We start from the raw sequence: 21,645 nt of genomic DNA, 5'->3' as shown, positions 1-21,645 counted from the left end.
GAGCCTATGAAGACAATAACTGCTAAGAAGGCGTTGGACTTTGTTATCAAAAACATAGTGTGTCGATACGGCTTGCCTCACAAGATAGTCTCAGACAATGGAAAGCAATTTGATTGCGAGGAATTTACTGACTTCTACAACCAACACGGAGTGGTAAAGAGCTTCTCCGCGGTAGCCCGGCCTCAAACAAACGGCCAGGCGGAAGCAGTCAATAAAATCCTAAAGGTCACCTTGAAAAAGAAGGCTCAACGCTGTAAAAATAACCGGCACCGAAGAATTGCCAAGGGTATTGTGGGCCTACCGGACGACCCCCAGAACCACAACCGGTCACTCGCCGTTCTCAATGGCGTACGGCTGTGAAGCAATGGTCCCGGTGGAAACATTATTCCCATCCCACAGGAGGACGACTTACGATCCGGCCACCAATCAGGCCCTGCTCCAAGAAGCTCTGGATCAAGTCGAAGAACTCCGGGATGAGTCCCAAATACGGATGGCCGCTTATCAAAAGAAGGAGACCAAGTATTTTAACTCCAAGGTTAAAAACAGAAAATTCGCTATTGGGGATATGGTCCTAAGAAGGGTTTTCCCAGCCACCCAAGAACCCGGAGTGGGAGTACTTGGACCAAATTGGGAAGGACCATATGAAATCGAGGACGAAATCGGTTCTGGCACTTACAAACTGAAAAGAATGGACGGAACTACTGTCCCAAGAGCCTGGAATGCCGATCACCTCAGAAAATATTACCAGTAGCGAATTAAACTTAGATTTTGTTCAAAGGGTTTGTACCGTCCAAATGTATGCCTCCTCTATGTTAAATAAAACCGAGTGCCTTAAAAACAAAGTTTCTATGCCACTCAGGGGGGTACTAGGGTAGTAACGCCCTAAATAATTAGGCACGCTACCCAAAACTATTATGAAACCCTAATCCCCTAACCGGGATTACTAATTAAAAATAGCGCAGAATTTAAACTTTTATATTAAACAGACTGAAAATAAACTTGTAATATATTTAAACTTTTCAAACATAGTTGGGATCCCAAAAATATTTACAAAATTATTACAAGTTCTTTCTTACTAGCCGGCCTAAGCGGCAAAACAGAATACAAAAGTCAACACTGTTAGACCCATAACCCGCTTGGTCTGAAGTGGCGTGAACATGTACATTCTTCGTCCTGCTCCTGAAAACTCATGGCAGATCAGCTAATGCCTTACCCTTTCCTGCACAGTAGAGCACCCGTGAGCCAAGCCCAGCAAGACAGTATAAATCACAATAAATATAATATGCTCATTTACATATGTCTGTATAGCACAGACCTAATCACTATATCAACATGCCCATTTATGTCTACGTGGCGTAGACCTATGTGTTACGCTCACACATCTAATTAAATCTACGTGACGTAGAACCACGTGTTGCTCTCACACGTCTAAATACATTAAGGCCTTAGAAGTGGTTCATCTCGGTTATGTGTACCGAGTCCAACCTAATTATGCCTTGAGCGCATAATCCTTAAATTTCATTTCAATTAACATGGCATGACATTTATACACATATTTCACTAGAGTAATAACCCTAGGCTAACAAACCGTTCCTATTAGGGTAATAACCCTAATCCCGATTACCATAACTCACATATATCATATTCAACATAAGCGCCACTGCGCATACTCTACGTGCAAACCACTGTCTTACCTGTTGTCCCGCAATAATAGAGATTCCAAATCCCCGGGTGCTCCTGACCAGGTGCCGGTAATCCTAGTCACACACAATCCGGGATTTTCACAAATAGGGTTAACCCCTGATTTCACATTCATAAAATAAATTCATGGCATTTCAAATACAGATAATCACATAGAGCTCAAAAAGAGCTTTCCAACGGTATAAAGAACGTCCCAAACGGAGTCCCGAGTCAAAAGTTATGGCCAAAACAAAATCAGGAAAAAGATGGCTCACTGCCAGGTTTTATGGCCGCGGCGACCATAGATCTGGTCGCGGCCACTGGGTTCGAAAAACCCAGAAAACCATATTTTAAGGTCTAAACATGCCCACTTTTCCATATAATCGAATCTCAACCAAAATAGAGGATAAAAACACAAAATTCATGCATTAATCCACAACCAAAATCAGATTTAACAATATACAACTCTCAAGCTCTAAACTTGACCCAAAAAAATTCCATACAACATTTATTCAAGCTCTTGAATCTCACAACCAAATTCTCAAGCTTGAAACTAACTTAAAACAGAACCAATAATCCAAAATCAAGCATACATACAACCTAAGAATCACATCCACAACATATTAAGAGAAATCTACACCATTTTACTACAAAATCAAGCATACACAATCACTAATCATCAACTCTTTACTAACATGCATCCAAAAGAAATTCCTCAACACATTATGCTTTTCTTTCAATTTCAAAATTAGTGAAATAACTTCAGCAAGAAAGTCTAGAAGCTTACCACAACTTCAAGCTTCTACCCACAAGAAATTCAACTTTACAAAACCTTCAATTCAAGAACAATCTACAAAAATCTAAACATTTAAGAAATAAGTGAAGAGGAGAGGAGAGGTACGGTTTTAGGGCTGAAGGAAAACTAGAAAAAATAATTCTCTTTTCCTTAAAATCATTCTTTTATTAAACATAAATTAAGGGTCTAAAAAGACCATTTTGCCCCCTAGGGCCAAATAACATTCACTTAGGCATGCAAGGGCAAAATGACATTTACACACCAATTCAAACCCAATTAAATTTCAGATTTCTCATTATCAAATAAAATGCCAATTAATTCAATCTAATTTGCATTTCGGGCCCGAACCCGGTTCGGCCCAAAATACCCGGTTGTGACTATACCGCGCCAACCTGTCAGAACACACCTGAAAAGACAACACAGGCATACTATATAATAATATAGTTCTATTAAGCACATAATTAAATTAATTTCATCATTTTACTCTTCTCGGGTCATAATTACCAAAATGCCCCTGGCTCACCAACGGGGTCTTTAACATGTTAAATTCATATAAAATCACATATATTAAATTATATAATAATATAATTTCCTCAATTATACATAATTATCTAGTTAGGGTTTTGCTAATCCTTTTCTTAATCCCGGGTATTACAAGGGTATACCGCACGGACAAACAAAAACAATCTAAGTAAAATATCCTGACCCAAAGGGCAGGTCAATCTAAGTAAAATATCCTGACCCAAAGGGCAGGTCAAAAAATATGCGCAAAAATAAAGAACGTAAGTATAAAAACTCTGAGCCAAAGGACAGGTTGAAATATATAAATGTGAAAAAAAAAAGATCGCATATATATATAAATATAAAAAAAAAATATCCTAGCCCGAAGGGTAGGTCATACACATGTAAATGGCCCGGGGACAGGCCTTAAGATATAATTGTCTCCCCTTCAAATAAAAGCTGTCGCCTATATGTAAATTGTTCTAAGGCAGCAGCAAATATGTACAAACAAAAAAAAAAAGTTATAAGAAGAACGGGTAGAATCTGGGTCAATAATACGGCAGCTCGGTCAGCCCGCGGTGGAAGACGAGGTCCAATCCGTGCCTCAAGCTCAGCATCAAGCCTCTTCTTCTTCTCCCGAAATTTGGCAATCATGTCCTCGGGTTTGGGATAAAAAGTAAGCTTGATACTCTGATCATTGGTGGCCCAAGCCATGTAGACACCATCATCAAAGCGCTTCGGGCACCGGGCGCAGGAGACAGGAGAAAGGAGCTCGGCCCTCTTGGCCTTCCTGGTAGACTGATCTTTGTAGTCCCGAAGCTCCTTCAACTCCGCAGCTAGAGCGGCCTTGGATTCGATATCCGACTGATGAGTCTCCTCTAGAGACCTCACCTTGGCGGCCATTTCATCCAAAGCCTCCCTGGCCTCCCGAAGATCTCGCCTGGCCTTCTCGGCAGCCTCGGTTTGAGCCCTTAGTTCCTCCTGATGATGGGCCTCCATCCTGCCTCTCCGCTGGGCCTCGGCCTGGATCATGGCCTCCGCCTGAGCCTCCCTCCGGGTGGCCTCCTCTTCCTTGGCCTTGGCCTTCTCTTCCTTGGCCTTGGCCGCTGCCTCCTGGCGCTCGGCCGCCTCCTGGTAGATCTGCCTCTCCGCTGTGAGGTCTTGGAGGACCTTCCTGACGTCGTTCATGTCCCCAAAGTCGGACAGAGCGAAGCCATGGTTTATGATGTTCCTGGAGAGGCGACCAGCCTCAGCAGCAAGCTGAACCATAACGAGGTATAAGGAAAAATTTCTCAAAGGAAGAAAACAAAATACAAACAACAAAAAGGAAACGCAAAAAATTGCAAAGTACTTACCACTGTGAGGGAATGGCTGAGGTCCTGGACCTGGAAGATGGAGTTCAGGCAAGCGCAAGTGGCAAACCACTTGGGCGCACAGCGTGTAAGCTGAGAAGCGAACTCACCGGTCATTTCCGCGGCAAAGGGAGCCAAAGTGGGCCCTAGGAGGGGACGGAACCAGTCCGTTAAAGGGTCCAGGTTGAGGTTCCACGGATCATGATAGTCCGGATGGTTGATGCTCGCCTCAACCTCAGCTCGCAGAATCCTCCTAAGGGCCTCCACCTCGGCATACCCCCGGGAGTACTCGTCCATAGCGTAGTTGTGTTTGGCTATGCGAAGCTCCTGCCTCACCTCATCCCCCGGAATCGGGGTAAGATCAATGTGAGGAGGAGCAGGATTTTCCTCCATCGGGGAAACCCCGCCGTCTAGGCCATGAGCAGGAGTGTCGGCCCTCCGAGGCCTCTTCGGCTCGTCCTGGGCAATCATCTTGCCCTTACGCTTGCGAATCAGAGCCACTTCAGGCTCCTCCTCGTCCTCCTCTGCTACCACTGGAAGGGCTTGAGGCTCTCCAGTACCCTCGGCGGCTTCCTCCGAGAAGTCCCACCCTTTCCCTTGGCCTTCTCCCGGAAGCACCTCCTCGTCATCCACTAAGTCAATGGTTTCGGGAGGAGCGCCGGAAGGAACCTTCAAGGAAGGAGCCGGGGGAGAGGGGGTGAAAGCCGGGGGAGCCACGGGAGTATGAACCCCGGCGAGCCGTTCCAGGATGGCATCCATGGAGGTACCTGTTCCAATAAAATAAGCAAGTGTTAGAAGTTCGTGAGGAACCACTTATAAAAGACGCAACAAATAAGCTACTCCTACCCGAACTTCCTAATTCGGCCCTAGCAAAATCCCAAACTTTAATACTGGCAGCATCATCTCCAAGATAACTGTCCGAGGGCCGAAACCAGCTGGACGCTATGTAAGCCGACGGACCTAAGGGAATAGGTTCCGGAGGGCCGGAGCCCATCCGGGACCGACCCAGGTAATCTCCTAAGTTCGTAAAATAAAATTCCTTCAAATGATCCCCCCACCGGGTCGACGGCATCTTAAACCTACGGAGACGCTCGTCGAACCCTATGGGCCTATGACTGGTATATTCATCAACGGAAGGGACATAGCGAATTATCAAGGGAGACTTACCACCGGCACCGGAAGTGCTAGCACCGGGAGCACCCGAGTTTGGTTCGGGGGCTGAAGGCTGAGGCCGGGAAGTCTGGTTCTCAGAAGAACCTTCAAGACGAAGGGGCCCCCCGGCGGAAGGACCCCCAATCTCTTCTTGAAGAATCTTGTCAAAAAATTTTGCCTCGGACTTCCCGCCAATGGCTTGGCTCCTTCGCACCACCGGGCTCCCCACGCGAAGCCCTCTCCCAGAGGCAGCCTGGGCCTTAGAGTACGCCTTCTCCTGGGCCTTCCGGTAGAGATAATCTTGGTACTTCTTCTCTGTCGTAGCAATGAGCTCATCTCGGAAGGCCTTCTCCGCAACCGGCGCCCTCACATTAGGGCAGATGACCTTGGAGAGGTTGGAGTCATCCACGGATTGATGAGAAAGGATAAGTTTAGCCTTTCTACAATTCTCCGTGGTGACCAGGCCCCCGACATCAAGATCGGCATGGTCGTAGGAGGCGAAGGCTTGGGCCCTTCGAAGGAAAGCCTGAGTGGGGAGCGTCCGCTGGTAAGGTGGGATCCGCACCCACTCCGTGAGAAGCTCCGGGTGGTCCACGGCTCTGAACCCGGACGAGAAGAAAAAGCGGTGGCGGTACTCCTTAACATGAGTCTGCCTATTATATGGAACCATCCCCTCGTTAGCAGGGTGGATCCGGAACCCATAAAAACCATCCTTAAGTTTGTCCCCTTTCTTGGGGACGGATACAAGTTCATAAAAATATAAAATTTCCGCCGGGCTGGGAGACCCCCAGCCGCGGGCGGTGTAAAAAATAAATAAGCCTGAGAGCAGGCGGTAAGCTTGAGGAATAAGTTGGTATGGCGCAAGGCCGACAAATACAAGAAAATTCACAAAGTAATCTTGGAGCGGGAGCATGGCACCAGCCATCAAGTGGGTCTGACTCCAAGCCCCGAAGCCGTCATAATTGTGATTAGGCGTCTCCGAGTCACGAGGAGGCCGGTGGAAGGTCCCTGAGGTAGAGGGTTTGATCCCAGCCACATTAATGATGTTCTCCAGCTGGTGAGGGCAAGTCAGGGTCGATCGAAGCTCGGCCGCTTCCCAACCAGTGGCGCGGGACTTGTACCCTTCCTGGGCAACGGGTCCCAGAGAAACCTCCTCCAGGGTGGCTATGTTTTTCCCTTTCTTCTTCGAAGATTTCGAGCCAGAAGCAGACATTTTATGTTCTGAGAAAAACAAAAAGAAAAAACCCAGCAGTTAGGCCCCATACCAAACCCTAAATCAGGAAAAAGGGAGTGGGGGTCCCCTAACCGCTTGAAAGAGGCCCCCTCCGGACACGTGTCACCTGGGAAACTCAGGAGAGAATCCCTGAACAAGTGTCGGGTGCAGTAAAATCGCAGAAAAGTGGTTTTGCAAAAAGGAAAAGAAAAGAGAAAAGCCTTCCTATGCCCTAAGCAATTGCTAAACGAAGAACACATGGCCTTCTTCAAACAAAGCTGTATGCCTACAACAGAGGCATGACAATGGCGACTCTACAACTAACACAGTAAACATAAAGCAGAACTCGAAGAACTTAAACACTCACACACCCAGAAGCCTCTAAGTGCGAACCCAGAAAACAAACGAAGTAAATGTAAGCATGTTATTATCTAAAGATGCAAGAAACTTACAGTTGATTGTTGAACTGGGGGTACTGAGTGTGGTTGAGTGAGATTTGAGAAGCGCTGGCAAAATCGAACACTGGAAAATTAAAAGAAGTGTTTAAGTGTTAAAGCAGTTTGTGCTACTTTGAGGAATTTTCTCTCTGAGAAATTCGAGCAGAAATGGCAAGGAATGGAAAGTAACCGAAATGAAGGAAAGGTGGTGGCTTTTATAGGCAAAAGTGCATGAGGAACAGGCGTCTTCACCTACCAATCGCACGGTGGGGGAAACGCACGATTCGAATTCCCAAAAGATCAACGGACCAGATCAATCTACCATTAAGGCGGTGGAAACGTTTGAGTATCCGTCTGACACCATCAATGCGCTGCATCAATCATGGGGCGTGAAACGAATCGACCTCTGCAAAAGTGAATCGCCGCATTTAATGCCATTACTAGACACACCTCCACGCGCCCCCAAGTCGTATCAGAAGACCGAGGAGGCGGCTGGAAACATTCCTGCAAACAAGCATATTGCTGCATTAAATGACATCATTTAATGTGCCCCCACGCGCTCGAGGCTCGAGCTAGGGAAACGAGGGGTCAACCGGAGACACTTGAACAAGCCTTGGTTTATTTTTACTAAGTAAACAAGGCTTGGGGGGTAAATGTTGCTCCTAAATTCGCCCAATATACGTGGACCAGTCAAGAGGGGACACGTGGATCAGATAACTTGGAAAGGTTTTGCTAAGTCTTTTTATGCCACCAGGAAGCGCTATTCGCATGGGTCCCGGAGGATATACCCGGAGTACAAGGTACTCCCGGAAGCTAGCATAGCATGAAGGCACTCCGGGATGTGTCAGGTCTCTCCCGAGAAATCAAGTCGCATTTAATGCTGCATGGGAGGAAGCGTGTTGGGACTGTAACACGCAATAAAGTCCGACTAAGACAACCCCCGAACAAGAAATAGCCGCTACAAGAATGATCATTTAAGTCTAGCGACGGCTACTCTGCGAAGAGTCACGTCAATCATAAGACAAAAAGGACATTCTCCATAAAAACCCTACAGCACCTAGGGATTTGACCATGCATCACCCATGGTATATTCATCGGAAATGCCCAACTTTATGGATACTTACAGACACATGTGTAAGAACAATTCTAGGGATTACCCCACCAAAACACTATAAATAACCCCTCAAAGCTCATTTAATGGGGTCGAGAATCTTGGTTGCAAAAAGAGCAAGAAGAGAAAAAACTCACCAAGAACATTCTCTGTATTTAAGAGGAAAACATTCTCTCAAGTGTAGAATCTGTATTAAATACATCCATTAATAGCAGTGGCTCGTGGACTAAGGCTCATTAACGCCCCAACCACGTAAAAAGTCTTCATCTTACTTTCTTACAGCTCATTATAATAATTATATTTTAATAGTTGCCGAAAACCTCGGTCAACAACAATAAAATTCAGTAAATATAATTATATAATTACTAAGAGTTCAATTCTATATTTATAGTGAAATAATCATATAATTAATAAACAAAGATTATTTGGTTGATGAGACTTAATAAATAATCTAGTTAATTAGAGCTTTTTTTTTTTTTGAATAGAAACGTTCATTAATGAAAAATTAGACCTCTCGGTCGTTACAGAAAAGTTTATAGGGATAGTATCAACATAAATTCACCCAAATTGGTTATGGGTAAAAGCCCATTTTACCACATTGTGGGCCATAAAGTTACAGGTTCTAGCAGTAATACAAATAAACAAGTAATATAAGATGAAGCAATTCTTTGACAAAATAAGGAGTATTTTTCAATTTCCCATCTAGGGTCTAAGTCATTGAGAGAATTAAACACTACCTTAGAATCACTTTCTACCAGGATAAACCTAAGCCCTTTGTCCTTGGAAACATCAAGAGTCAAACAAACCGTGCGGCTTCACCACAAAGAGCATCAGAAAAGTCCAGTTTGGCCGTGTGCACCCAAGCCACCTTACTCAGGTGGTCTCTAGCAATAATTGCAACACACATATGCTCCCCTCCAACTTTAACATCACAGTTTAACTTGAGCCAGTCTTGGGGGGAGGTTTACACGCAGCGGGAGGGGTCAGAGAGTGAGAAATACAGTCAATACATTGATTCACATTATCCATCTTGTCATTATGTACCTTATCGTTCTTGACTCGCCAAATCGTGTCGATTACAATGGAGGCATAAAAGAAAACCTCATCTGCATCTATGTCTCTGCTTTGAAGGTTCCACAAAAATTTCACCTAGTCGCACATACGAATCCTTGTACCAGTTACTGGGAAAATGCCCTAAGGTGATGAGCGCCATAGGTGAAAGGCCAGGTTACAATGAAGGAAAAGGTGCTCAATGGATTCCTCCTCCGTGCTGCAAATCGGGCATGTGCTGTCAGCAATATGAAATCGTTTGAGTAACGCAGCCCTTACGGGTAGAGCGTTTGAAAGGACGCTCCACCACATAAATTTGTGGCGCTCAAGAATCTGGCTGTTCCATAGTTTGTTCCAAAGCGAAGGGGCCACCTCACAGTGAGGTTATCGTTGAAGAGTCTGGATTAAGTAGGCCAATTCGCTCGAGAATCGACCATTTCCTTCTTTAGTCCACACCCAATGATATTTCCCCTGTCCTGAAGGTTTACCCCCTTTCAATATGGCAGCAACCGTCTCAAGATTAAAGAGGTCATGCAGTTTGTTAGTGTCCCAGTTACCTGACTGAGTTAGAAGCTCAGACACCAAAGTGTAATTATGAGATGGGTTCCTAGCCAATTTTGGGTAGAACTCTTTGCCATGTGTGATCCAGGGGTCTTCCCAGATGTTTGTATCTTTTCCATCAGTAATTACTTTGCATGCCCCTCTCCTAAGGATGCCTGTTGCTTTCACTACGCTCTTCCAGAACCAAGATTCTGACGTTTTAGCCTTACACTTGAGGATGTCTTGTCCCCTTAGATACTTGGCTTCAAGAATTCTGCAACATAAGGACTGGCTGAAAAGGCAATAGAGCCAAAGAACAACAAAAGCTAATACACATTGATGTGTGCAGACCTATTAATATTAAAGCTCAAGGTGTTTATGACTTGTCACTTTTATTGATGATTATTCTAGATACAATCATACTTACCTAATGGCCAAGAATTCTGAAACTTTTGGAAAGTTCAAAGACTTCAAGGCTATGACTGAAAAGCAATTGGGTAAATTATTAAAAATACTTTGATCAGATCGTGGTGGAGAGTATTTGGATTCTGATTTCAAAGACTATTTACTGGAATTATGGATCTTGTCCCAACTTACAATACCTAGAACACCTCAGCAGAACGGTGTTGCAGAGAGAAAAAACTGGGCCTTGTTAGACATGGTCATATCGATGATGTGTTACTCATTAATGCCACTAAACTTTTGGAATTACGCACTTCTGGCAGCTACCTACATTTTCAATGTAGTACCCTCAAAGAGCATAAGTAATACTCCAATAGAATTATGAAATGGGACAAAACCCAGTTTGAAACATCTTTATATTTGGGGTTGTCTTGCTCATGTTCTTAAACCCACGTTTAGGAAACTTGCTCCTAACACTGAAGTGTGTATGTTTGTAGGATATTTAGATGAAACTCAAGGTGTCTATTTCAATAGTCATCAAGACAACAAAATATTTGTATCGACAAATGCTACTTTTCTTAAATATGACTATATGAAAATTCACAAACCACACTGTTAAGTGGTTATCGAGGAAATGAAATGATCAGATTTCTGAACTAATGATTTCAACACTATTAGTTGAACGACTGACAACGGTTACCACAGTTCCTGAAAAGGAAACCCCAGTACATTGCCGTAATGGGAGGATTGTAAGACAACCTGTCCGCTATGAACATTAAGCACATGTTCTTATCTCTGACACATACAAGGACGATCCATTGACTTATAAAGAAGTAATGGAAGACCCTGACTCAGACAAGTGAAACAATGTCATAAATCAAGAAATGGATTAAATGCGCACCAACAAAGTCTGAGAATATGAAACTCCACCTAAGGATATTACGCCCATAGAGTGTAAGTGGATTTTCAAGAAGAATATAAATGTTGAAGGGGAAGTAGAGACCTTTAAAGCTAGGCTTGTAGCCAAGAGGCTACACACAGCGAGAAGGTGTCGACTATGACAAAACCACTAGTCCAAATTCAAAGAACACGTTTGGCGGGGAATTATTTTGGGGTCTTCGTCTCCAAACCCAGTCGGCCAACGACCTGCACGGTGAAGACTGCCACCACCTGATTTCTTTATATTTGGAGAAGAAAAAAATATACAAATTAGAGTATTGTATGTGATTAAAAAATTAAATTGCACCAATACTAATAGTTAAAACTAATAACTAATACATTAGATTATTAATTGAATCTTATTTCACCTAATAGTTATTCAATAAAAATACATAAACTTGTTCCAAACACAAAGGCACAATAACATGGTGATTTAAATTTTTGTCAATACAAATAATAAATATAATGTGTATAATTTGTTTTTTCTTTTTACCATAGGTATCTTTTTTATTAAGTTCTATAACTATTACTATTTTTATCTTATTTCTCACTAATTAATATTAGTTTATACTATTTTTATAATTTTATTTTTTATTTGTAGAAGATGCATGCTATAATTTTCTATAATTATTTACTTTATTTTAATTTTCTTTTTATTTAAGCGTTTATATATTACAACCATGTTTTATTCGTACTAGAACCCAAACCTTCAACCGACACAGACTCACCTCTAACCACTTGAACTAACCTCAACTTCAAGTGGTACCTTATTTTAATTTTGTACTAATAAAAATTTACTAGCTAATGGATACCAATTCACGACGGTGAAGGTAGCCACTTATTATTTTATCATTTATAAATAAGAAAAAAGACTGGTGCCGACACTATCTTTAATGTGAAGTATTACAGGGAAAGCACTTTACATATATATATATATATAGAGAGAGAGAGAGAGAGAGAGAGAGAGAGAGAAGGAGGAAGGGAGAGAGAAACCGCGTTTGTCTAAGCCTCCATCTCCATGTGAGGAGGGAAAACAGAGAAAGAGAGGGAAACAATAATAAATGTTATTCTCTTTCTGCGGCAAAACTATTCCGAGAAAAATGTAATGGAAGAGAGATGAAGAAGAAGAGGAAGTAGATGCAAAGCAAAAACACTGCCTAAGTCCATTGAATTAGACGCTGATATCATATCACTACATTCACTGTATCTTTCTTGTTGCGTCTTTGGGAGTATTTTTATGCTCAAACACAAACCAATTGCAGGGATTTGGAGACTTCTCCTACAAGAATATCTATGTATGTTCTTCGTTTTGATCTTTTCAAACTCTGCTTCTTGTGATTTCTTCTAGTTTAGTACTACTAAAATTATCGTTCGGAGCTGAATTTTTAGATCTTGGGTTTTTGTTTGTGTTGGAATTGAATAAGAAATGGTTTCTGGTTCGTGTTAGTTGTCGGATGAGATTGATGGGTTCTTTCTGCTTATTATGTTGTTGCCTTATGGGGTTTTCCTTGATTTTAGATTTAGTACCAAATTCGGGTGTGGTACTTTTGTAGGACTCTGATCTGTGTTCTTTAATGGAAAATTCAAGTGGGTTTTTACTTTTAGCCCATGTTTGCTTAGCTATACACAGGAATTTACTCTTAATGTACCATAATCCATGTATGGTAAAACATTGATAGGACAATAATGCTAGATGTGTGAACTTTAAGTTGTACTTCTAGAACGAAGATGTATTACTATGTTCAATTAAAGCTTGAAAGTAAAAGAGCCTTTCATTTGCAAATTGGGCCACCAAAATCTTACTGAGAATTTGCCTCCCTGCGTGTTTGATTTTTCTAATCTAAAGAGATTAAGTAATTGTACTAGGTCATTCTGAAATGCCCAACTTTGAGAATCGATTTTATATTGAAATGAATAAACTTCACGTGAGTCTAAGTCTTATTTGCATTAGATGTTTGTATTATGTACTTTGACTGACTAAGTAAATAAAAAATTTCTTATGGCAATGCTTAATTTTGCAGAATTGATAATGGGAACTCTGGCAGTTGAGAACGAGAGTAATGTAGGTTCAGATGTTGTTTACATTTCTTTGGGGCTCAAAGGATTAGGCAAAGGCGTTATGAAACTACCCCGGGTCTTATCACTTCTTTCCTCACTCCTTGAGAAATCAGTACAGATAAGCGAGTTGCAATTGGAGGCAACACAAGCTAAAGATGTTCTTACCATATTTCACGGTCTAAGAGCGCCTAGTTTAAGCATCAGCCAATACATTGATCGCATCTTCAAGTACTCCGGCTGCAGCCCGTCTTGCTTTGTTGTTGCAAACATCTATTTGGACAGATTTCTCGAGAACACAGACATTCACTTAACATCTCTCAACGTTCATAGGCTGCTAATCACTAGTGTAATGCTAGCAGCGAAATTTATGGATGATGCGTAAGTTAAATAATGAAAATTTTTAACTACTAAATCTTGAATACCCTTTGGTTCCCAATACTCTTGAAGTTTCGTTGTCATCATCATAATATATCTAATATATATTTATATGTATTGTTAATATTTTTGGCATGGTTCTTGGTTTCTTGCAGATTCTTTAACAACGCATACTATGCTAAAGTGGGAGGAGTAAGCACATCTGAATTAAACAGATTGGAAATGAGGTTTTTGTTCACTATTGATTTCAGGCTTCAAGTAAGTATAGAGACATTTGGGAAATATTGTTCACAGTTAGAGAAAGAAGCTGTGGAAGAACTACAGATTGAAATTGAAAGGTTAAGGCCTTTCCAAGCCTGTGGAATTAAAGAGGGTTGGTCGAACAAAGATGATTCTACTTGTGCTCCCACAATTGCTAGATAATTAAGAAGAAAGTGCTCAAGGCATTTAAATGTATCACAAAATAGATTTTAAGTTCGCTTGTTTCAATTTGTGCCACGTTTTGGAATTTTAATGAAGAAAAGAAAGATATTTGCTTATGGTGTCCCATATGTATCTTGTTTTTTGTTTTGTAAACTTGTATTTTGGTCAGTGCATTCGTACCTCTGCTAACGCAGTTGAAGCAATTTATGCTCCATTTTTTCCATTATTTTAATTAAGTTTTGAGTTGAATCAACATGTGAGACAGTGAGAGTACTGAAATGTTGCTCTGAAAGCTAAAAGATCCCTAGTCCAGTCAGCAAATGTAACAATGAAAAGATGCAAGGATGAATAGATTGCAACTTAGCTGAAATCAATTATTTCATTTAATATATTAACTGATTGATTTGTAGATTTCCCATCAATTTTTAAGATAAAAAGTTCTATGTATCTCAAATCTCAAGAATGAAAAAAGGATCCCAATCACATTGATTTAAAATTAGTCCCACTAGATTACAAAGGCTTACTTCATATAATGTATTCTTGGTACAAAATGTGAGCTGCACATATACTAGTTAATTATATTGTTTCCTCCATGATTTCGCAATTTCCTTTCTATTGATGTTTCTCTTTACTTGTTTATGAGCACGAAAATGGTGTATGAACAAAAAATTGTTGCAACGATAACTTATTATAAACTAATTGAACTATATCTACAGATATAAAGAAGAAAGTGAAAGATTTAAACTAATCAGTAAACACCTAAAATAATTTCTTGTTCCAGAAAACTACTCTTGACATTTCAGCTTTTTTTTCATCAATCAGTGATCAAAAGTCAATACAGAAAATCACATCTCACCTATCTTCCCAACTAGGCGAACACAAAGAAGAGATGGGGGTTCACTTAACTGGATCAAGTAGAGCATTGATGAAAATAGTTTTCATATCTAATCTGTGTACAATCTAATCTTTATGTACATTTCGCCCTCCGTCGTATGAAAATCAAAATTTCTGATTGGCCTTCATCTAGTCCTGCCATACATCAGTTTGGGCAGGCTTTGTAAGTGCTTTGGTGAAGGAACTCCGCATCTCTGGTATGATGAGTTGAATCAAACGAGCGTACCTACAATTATTTCATTTCAAACATCTCAATATTGGAGGTAAACTCAAGAACACTTATTTTATATGTACAAGCACAGGCTTTGCCATACATACCATGGCTTGATGCTCAGTTTGTCATACTGAGCCAAGATGAAAAGAATGCAAGCTTGTTTTAATGATGAAGCGTTGAAGGCCTCTGATAGGTCGTACATGAGCGAAACATTATCTACAGATATATCCTTTTAGGAACGAAACAAGAAAGTCAGTGAAACATTCTTAAGAAACTAAAAACAAAAGCCGCCAGTAACGGACTCATAAAAGTGATGTTCATTCAAAAGAAAGTTCTTATTAAAGCCCCACCTGAGCAATGGTATATTCACACAGACGCTTCAGACCATCCAAAAGATACTGATCCGCGGCTCTGAGTACATCCTGAGCAATATCTAAATCGACATGTACAGAACCTGTGTATATGAATCTGAGAGGCACGACCAGAATATGTACACGTGATCAGGAATCAAACTGGGTGATTTTTTAAAAACTTGTAATCGGTCAAACTGATGATAGCAAACTGTACCTCATCATCAACTCAAAAACATCCCATTTGATGTTTGGAATATCTATATCATTAGCATCCCTCTCCTGCAAAACATGTGTTTCAGCAAAAACAAATCTTTGCAGGGCCATTAGCGTAGCAAAAAACAGAGTTTAGTTAAAGACTCACCCTATAACCACCATCAAACATTGCACGAAATGTGTCTGAAGAAGCAAGCAGACATATTCTATGAGCATAAAACCGTTTACCTGATATAAGAAAATTAAATAAACAAAAAATGTGAGCAAGTTGTGGTCAGCAAAACTTCCGAGTGAATCAGCTGCATAACAAAAACGCACTATTGTTTTATTATCTAAAAATGGTAAGCTTCCTACCTTCAACTAAGAAGGTGACATCAGAAAGGGTGGGGTTATTAACATATTGCTCGCCCAAATACACCTAAACAAAAGAAGCATAAGATCGTGTGAATACAAGAATAAGTTCGAAAATCCAATTATCCAATTTTTACGCATGAAATTAACCAACTAGACATCAAAAATAATACCTGTGGGGTTGGTGATAGTGGCGCTGCATCCACAGGAGAAAGAGAGGAAGATTTTGTAGCCAGCTTGTGCAAGGCCATAGACCCATCACGCTGTTGCTTCAGGATCGCTGACTCAAGAAGCCCAATTAGTATGTCTAAGCCTGCAGTAAGAAAAGAGCAATTCAGAAATAAGTGGAGAATTACAACTATTTCTGATGATTTGCTTGGTTGTATGAGACTATGAGTGCATCTTATTAAAGGGTCTGCAGTACTATTTAGGACTTCTAAACTAAAGAACAAGACTGGTTATGTGGATTGCTTCACATTGTAAAAAGAAAGGCATCAAAATCTATAAATTCTGACATTAAATTGGCACAAATCTAAAAAAAATGTCTGATCACCATAGTAAACAGCAAGAAAAGTATATGCTACCATTGTTATCAATGAAAATAGTCTTTCGGTCATCGGGTGCACAAAGATGAGCAAGAGCTAAGGCCACTCTTCTTTGGACTGTTCTATCCGCAGACCGTAGTAGATAAAGTAGGTGGCTTAATACCTAAGAGCAAAGCACCAAACTAGTTTAAAAACACCATCATATCAATTGCATTTGATAATTAAGTTATGATTTGAGGAAAATATCATTAAAAATATAATAAATTATCAACTAATTGAATCCAAAAGCCACTGCCAAATATGCACAAGCAGAAAGAACCAAAACTATAAGAAAACTCACCCGTCCATTAATCTTTTCCTCTAGTCTTTTTAACGTCTTTGCTACACAATCTTTGGTTGGCTACACGAACAATGTACAAAGCAAAACTGTGAGAAAGGTAATGAGAACCAAAAACTAATAAAAAAGAAATCAAAAATTAAGATTTACATACTTGAACCATGAATTCTCCATCTTGAAGTTTTTGAAATCCACCAGCTTTAAAAAATTCTGCAACATTATCCTAGAATAAACTTCAAGTTTAGTCCCTCTAGGCATTAAATGACATGCATGACAATACATTAAATTCGGAATTTTAAGAAATCAAAATAACAAGCTACCTCATTATCTGCGAGACCATATAGAGCAAAAGCGGCATTGTGTTGCAGAGATCCATTTTTTGAATCAAGAAGCTTAAGAAGAGGTAATATACCCCCATTATGAGCAATGCCAGCTTGATTGTGCGTATCCTGGAAACATAAACTATTAAGCAACAAAAAAGTTCTATCTAATGTATAATTTGTTTCCAAAACTACTAGTCTTGTGCTATTTGTACAGAAATATTTATAATATTTAAAAGTTATCAATCAGCTTATAGTAAATCATATGGTAGAGGAAAGATTATAAAACACTGGACTCAATTATTAAAGGGAAGAAGACTGATCGATAGTGTCAACACAAGTGTCTGATATATATTTATATTTATATATACACAAGCACATGGTCCATGAGAAAGACACACTGACAATTATACATTATGGTAACCAGCTGTTGTTCTAGCATGTAAAACGCAAAAGGGAAATGGGAAAATAAAAAGGTAATAACCTGGGCCAACCTCCCTAGAGCAAAGGCTGACATCTCCTTAACTTGAGAGTCTGAAGACTGAAGCATCTCAATCAGTGGCTGCACAGCTCCTCTTTGTACAATATGAACCTTTATACATAAAGACTTCATAAATAACAACATTTAAAGCATAATTCTTATATAAAATTATAATTTACTCATAGCACAGAGAGAACAGACAGTCAAAATCAATATGGTAGCTCACCTTGCACTCTGAATCAGCAGCAGCAAATTGACCGAGTAATAAAGCGGCTTCTCTTTGGCTCTCCGAGCAACAAGACCTATTATTATTAAGGGAAAAAAATCCAATAATGAGTTTTTTAATTTAAAGCAAATAACTTAATACTAATGTGCAACAGCAGCCTATTATTGCTAAAACTTAAATGTTAATTGAGATAGTTACCTGAGTAGTCCAATAACTGGTTGCAAGGCACCAGCTAAGAGAACCTCCTTCTTAATGTTTGGGGATGAGTGAACCAAATTTCCAATTACACCAACCTGCCAAACCACACCAGCTCAATTACTCTAGTAAAACAAGGCTAAAGAAAGCCCACAACAAATATAAAGGGAGGGGAGGGTGACAAGGAAAAAAGATTTGAGACGGACCGCTTCATAATGTATTGTAGCATCTTCAGACCAAAGCATTAGTATAAGAATAGGTAATGCATTACACTCTACAATCTGCAATTTCAGTTCGAAGTTAATAACTGAATTGTAAAGTAATTGAAAAGGGTGAACAAAAATGTGTAAATGGGAGTGCTAGTCACCTGATTTTTGTTCTCGTCATTCTTAAATGCAAGGGTCCGCAGGGCTGCAGCAGCTGCTCTCTGCACCTTTGCATCAGAAAACTCAAGCAACTCAACAAGAGGTGGTATGCCACCTTCAATCCTGAATACAAATTTCAGATATATGAAAACAAGCATTTATTGATTTACACGGACACTAATTGATAATATTTTTTTCTTTGAAGAAACACTAAGTGAACTAAACAAACCTGACACGGGTTTTGATGCTGCTATTCTCATGAGCAAGATTAGTGATGGCATCAGCCGCCCTCCTGATAACACCACTAACTGCTCTGGAGTTAGCATCTTTTTTATGCCTCTTTAACAGATCGACCAGGTGTGATATAGCTCCAGCATCAACTATTAGCTGCTGATACTCGGGCTGTTCAACATATAAGGGAGATATATTACGACATAAGCAGATAAAAAAGAAAACAAAGCATCAACCGTTACCTTTCATTTTGCAGTTAAAATATATAATTGACCCAAACAAGTCAAGCCAATAGATAATAGTTAATAAATAAATTAGGAAAATACCTACTAATCTTACTTCGCATTTTCCTTGTGAACTCTTCAAATTGATCGATTACCAAATAATTACATTCAACAAAGTAGATAAAACCGTAACGAGTAATAACTATTAAGAAGGAAAAAAATTGAATTACCTTAACAGCAAGAAGTCCGATCGCAAAAGCACTATTTCTCTCCACTTCATTCTCGTACAGCCTTGGCGCAGCCTCACCACCTCTAGCCGGAGACATCATCAGTGTCTGGAGATGCTTAACAAGAACAGGAACAGCTCCACAATCCACAATAACATTTACAATTTCCTCTGCACGAATCACAAAATTTACCAGAAACTCATAAACCCTAACCTCACCCCAAAAAAATTATTAGATCGAAAATCACGAAATGAAACAACAACAACAACAACAACAACAACAACAACAACAACAAAGAAATACTGTATATTCGATCAGCATGAAAACCGCACCGTTCTTGGCGAGTTCACAGAGCGCATGGGTGGCGCGTTTAAATGCAGCACGATCGGAATCAGCTGAATCAAGGATTCCGATGAGAGATCGGACGTCACGGAGCAGGTCTTGGTGAGCATCGTGAGGTGCGACGGAAGAGATCTTCCGATCGGAGGACTGTTGATCGAGTTCTTCTTGGAAATCTTGGTCGAGCTTCCTCTTTAAGCTTTTTCTGGCGGAGGAGGTTTGGTTCTGATCGCGTTCCATGGGGGGGCTGGAGGAAGAAGACGACGGGAGAGGAGATAGAATAGGTTTACGGTAATTTTGGGCCTTTTATTTTTGACGGCGGCTTTTGAGGGAAATATTGAAGCGGGGTTGGTTACTTTTTATATAAAATTACAATCCCGCCAAAGTTTTACATATGAAAAATTCTAAAGGGCCCTTCCCGCCCTGCCATTTATGAATTGAATCTCTAAACGAATGTCGTTTTAGTTTTAATCCTACCTTCAGATACTCAGCTTTATAACTATCCACTCAAATCTTTATTTATTTATTTTTTTTTATATAGATAAGAGTTTTATTTGAACTTTATAAGTATACTCTAATACATTTTAAATTAATTTTAAAAAATCAATCTTAATACTTTTTTCTTTTCAAAAAAATCACATTATTTTATATTAATTTTAATAATTATTTTAATTTTTTTCATGTATATTTTTCCTAATAAGATTTCATATAATTTTGTGCTTTTTTTTGGACCAAAAAAAATGGCAATTTTATTAAATAAACAATCTTATAAATAATTGTTTAAAAAGTACTAGGGACAAGCTAGCCCCCAACCATAACTACAACCTGCATTAAAACAAGCAGCAGTCGCTAAACAACTAGCAGCCTTGTTCGCAGATCGTTTAACAAAGACACAAGAGATATTGTTGATCATTGAAACTAGAGTAAGACAATCTGAAATAATTAAACCTAAAGGGGATAACATTTGAGTTGAGCTATGAAGAGCATCAATAACACTCTTATAATCTGACTCAACCACAACTTGAGAGTATCTTTGTCGTTTGATCCAACTTAACGCTTCCTTTAATCCAATCACCTAGGCCAAGACTGGTTGACACGACCAGGCATCTGTTTCAAAGAGTGAAAGAGGGCAGTACCATGATAGTCACGGGCAAGCCATCTAATCCCATAAAAGTCCACTCCAAGATTGATAGAGGCATCTACATTGTAATCTTATTAACACTCAGAACCGATCAATGCTCTACACTAACACATGAGCGAGAAGCTATTGTGTTTGTTGAATTTCCATGAGCATTCTTCCATTGATTAAATTAAGATTGATTAAATTAAGACAACGCTGCAGCCACCACATCATTAGCAACAAAACTTTTACTCTGCCACACCATACCATTTCAAGAATCTCAAAGAGACCAACAAATCATGGTAATATGACACACTTTTGACTTCGAAAAACCCAATAAAACTTGATGAAACTAGCCATAAAAATCTACAGCTGAGAGCAGCCATAAAGCCTCATCACCCTGCTGCCAGCATACCTTTGCTAATGGGAAATCGACCAATATGTGAAGAATTGATTCGGCCATGTCATGACACACTAGACAAATAACGGGAACATCCACATGCCTGCCCTTAAGCTGAGTCAATGTTGGTAGACACCCAAAACAAGCTCTTTATAGAAGATCCTTAACTTTTAGAGGGATTTTGAGATTCTATAAAGCTCTCCAAAAACTAAAATTATTATCTTCAGACCATCTTCCATGTAAAACTTGAAGATACTTGTAAGCATCCTTAACACTATACATATACACTCCCAAATTCTCTTGAAACCAATACCAATGATCTTGGCCAGATTTATCATTCAAAGTAATACTTTTAATAAGATGACGATCAGAAATATTGAATAAATCATTAAAAATTAACATCCAACACTCTGGCTCCGTCCATCATAATTTGTTGGACCTTTCTCCCACTAAACTCGAAGAAAGGAAGTAACCAATGACTGCTCCTCAGCCATGACTGCCCCAAAATTTCAATGGAAGAACCACCAACAACACAACACCTACAACTTGCTTTCAACAAATTAATTTTGTGATGCAAGAAT

At 39.9% G+C, this 21,645-nt stretch overlaps 2 protein-coding genes across 2 annotated transcripts; one reads left to right on the top strand and one right to left on the bottom strand.

Moving 5' to 3' along the window:
* The first annotated feature begins 11,996 nt into the window (after window positions 1-11,996).
* LOC115703688 (cyclin-P3-1) lies at window positions 11,997-14,232 on the top strand. Its single transcript, XM_030630927.2, has 3 exons — window positions 11,997-12,468; window positions 13,195-13,609; window positions 13,762-14,232. The coding sequence occupies exons 2-3, from the start codon at window positions 13,203-13,205 to the stop codon at window positions 14,027-14,029; spliced, it is 675 nt and encodes a 224-aa protein (XP_030486787.2). The 5' UTR covers window positions 11,997-12,468; window positions 13,195-13,202; the 3' UTR covers window positions 14,030-14,232.
* A 467-nt stretch (window positions 14,233-14,699) lies between these two features.
* Window positions 14,700-20,007, bottom strand: LOC115703697 (ARM REPEAT PROTEIN INTERACTING WITH ABF2). The gene is made up of 19 exons (XM_030630934.2): window positions 19,538-20,007; window positions 19,209-19,375; window positions 18,753-18,925; window positions 18,526-18,646; window positions 18,365-18,439; window positions 18,162-18,256; window positions 17,964-18,039; window positions 17,741-17,848; window positions 17,257-17,385; window positions 17,091-17,159; window positions 16,940-16,999; window positions 16,639-16,762; window positions 16,228-16,367; window positions 16,058-16,121; window positions 15,852-15,931; window positions 15,705-15,769; window positions 15,488-15,605; window positions 15,242-15,366; window positions 14,700-15,149 (listed from the first exon to the last, which is right to left on the bottom strand). The coding sequence occupies exons 1-19, from the start codon at window positions 19,782-19,784 to the stop codon at window positions 15,053-15,055; spliced, it is 2,133 nt and encodes a 710-aa protein (XP_030486794.2). The 5' UTR covers window positions 19,785-20,007; the 3' UTR covers window positions 14,700-15,052.
* Window positions 20,008-21,645: the final 1,638 nt, after the last annotated feature.

The sequence above is a fragment of the Cannabis sativa genome, chromosome X (assembly GCF_029168945.1).
Source record: "Cannabis sativa cultivar Pink pepper isolate KNU-18-1 chromosome X, ASM2916894v1, whole genome shotgun sequence".
NCBI lineage: Eukaryota > Viridiplantae > Streptophyta > Magnoliopsida > Rosales > Cannabaceae > Cannabis > Cannabis sativa.
The sequence above is the reverse complement of the archived record's forward strand: the minus strand, read 5'-3'. Positions and strand labels throughout refer to the sequence as shown.

What these genes read in the sequence shown, in the direction of transcription:
- LOC115703688 (XM_030630927.2), top strand. Translation starts at nt 13,203, where the DNA reads ATGGGAACTCTGGCAGTTGAGAACGAGAGTAATGTAGGTTCAGATGTT. An exon ending in GCGAAATTTATGGATGATGC is followed by an intron (nt 13,610 to 13,761) that starts GTAAGTTAAATA and finishes GGTTTCTTGCAG; the next exon opens with ATTCTTTAACAACGCATACT.
- LOC115703697 (XM_030630934.2), bottom strand. Translation starts at nt 19,784, where the DNA reads ATGGAACGCGATCAGAACCAAACCTCCTCCGCCAGAAAAAGCTTAAAG. An exon ending in CTGCTGATTCAGAGTGCAAG is followed by an intron (nt 17,849 to 17,963) that starts GTGAGCTACCAT and finishes TTATGTATAAAG; the next exon opens with GTTCATATTGTACAAAGAGG. An exon ending in CTCTAGGGAGGTTGGCCCAG is followed by an intron (nt 17,386 to 17,740) that starts GTTATTACCTTT and finishes TTATGTTTCCAG; the next exon opens with GATACGCACAATCAAGCTGG.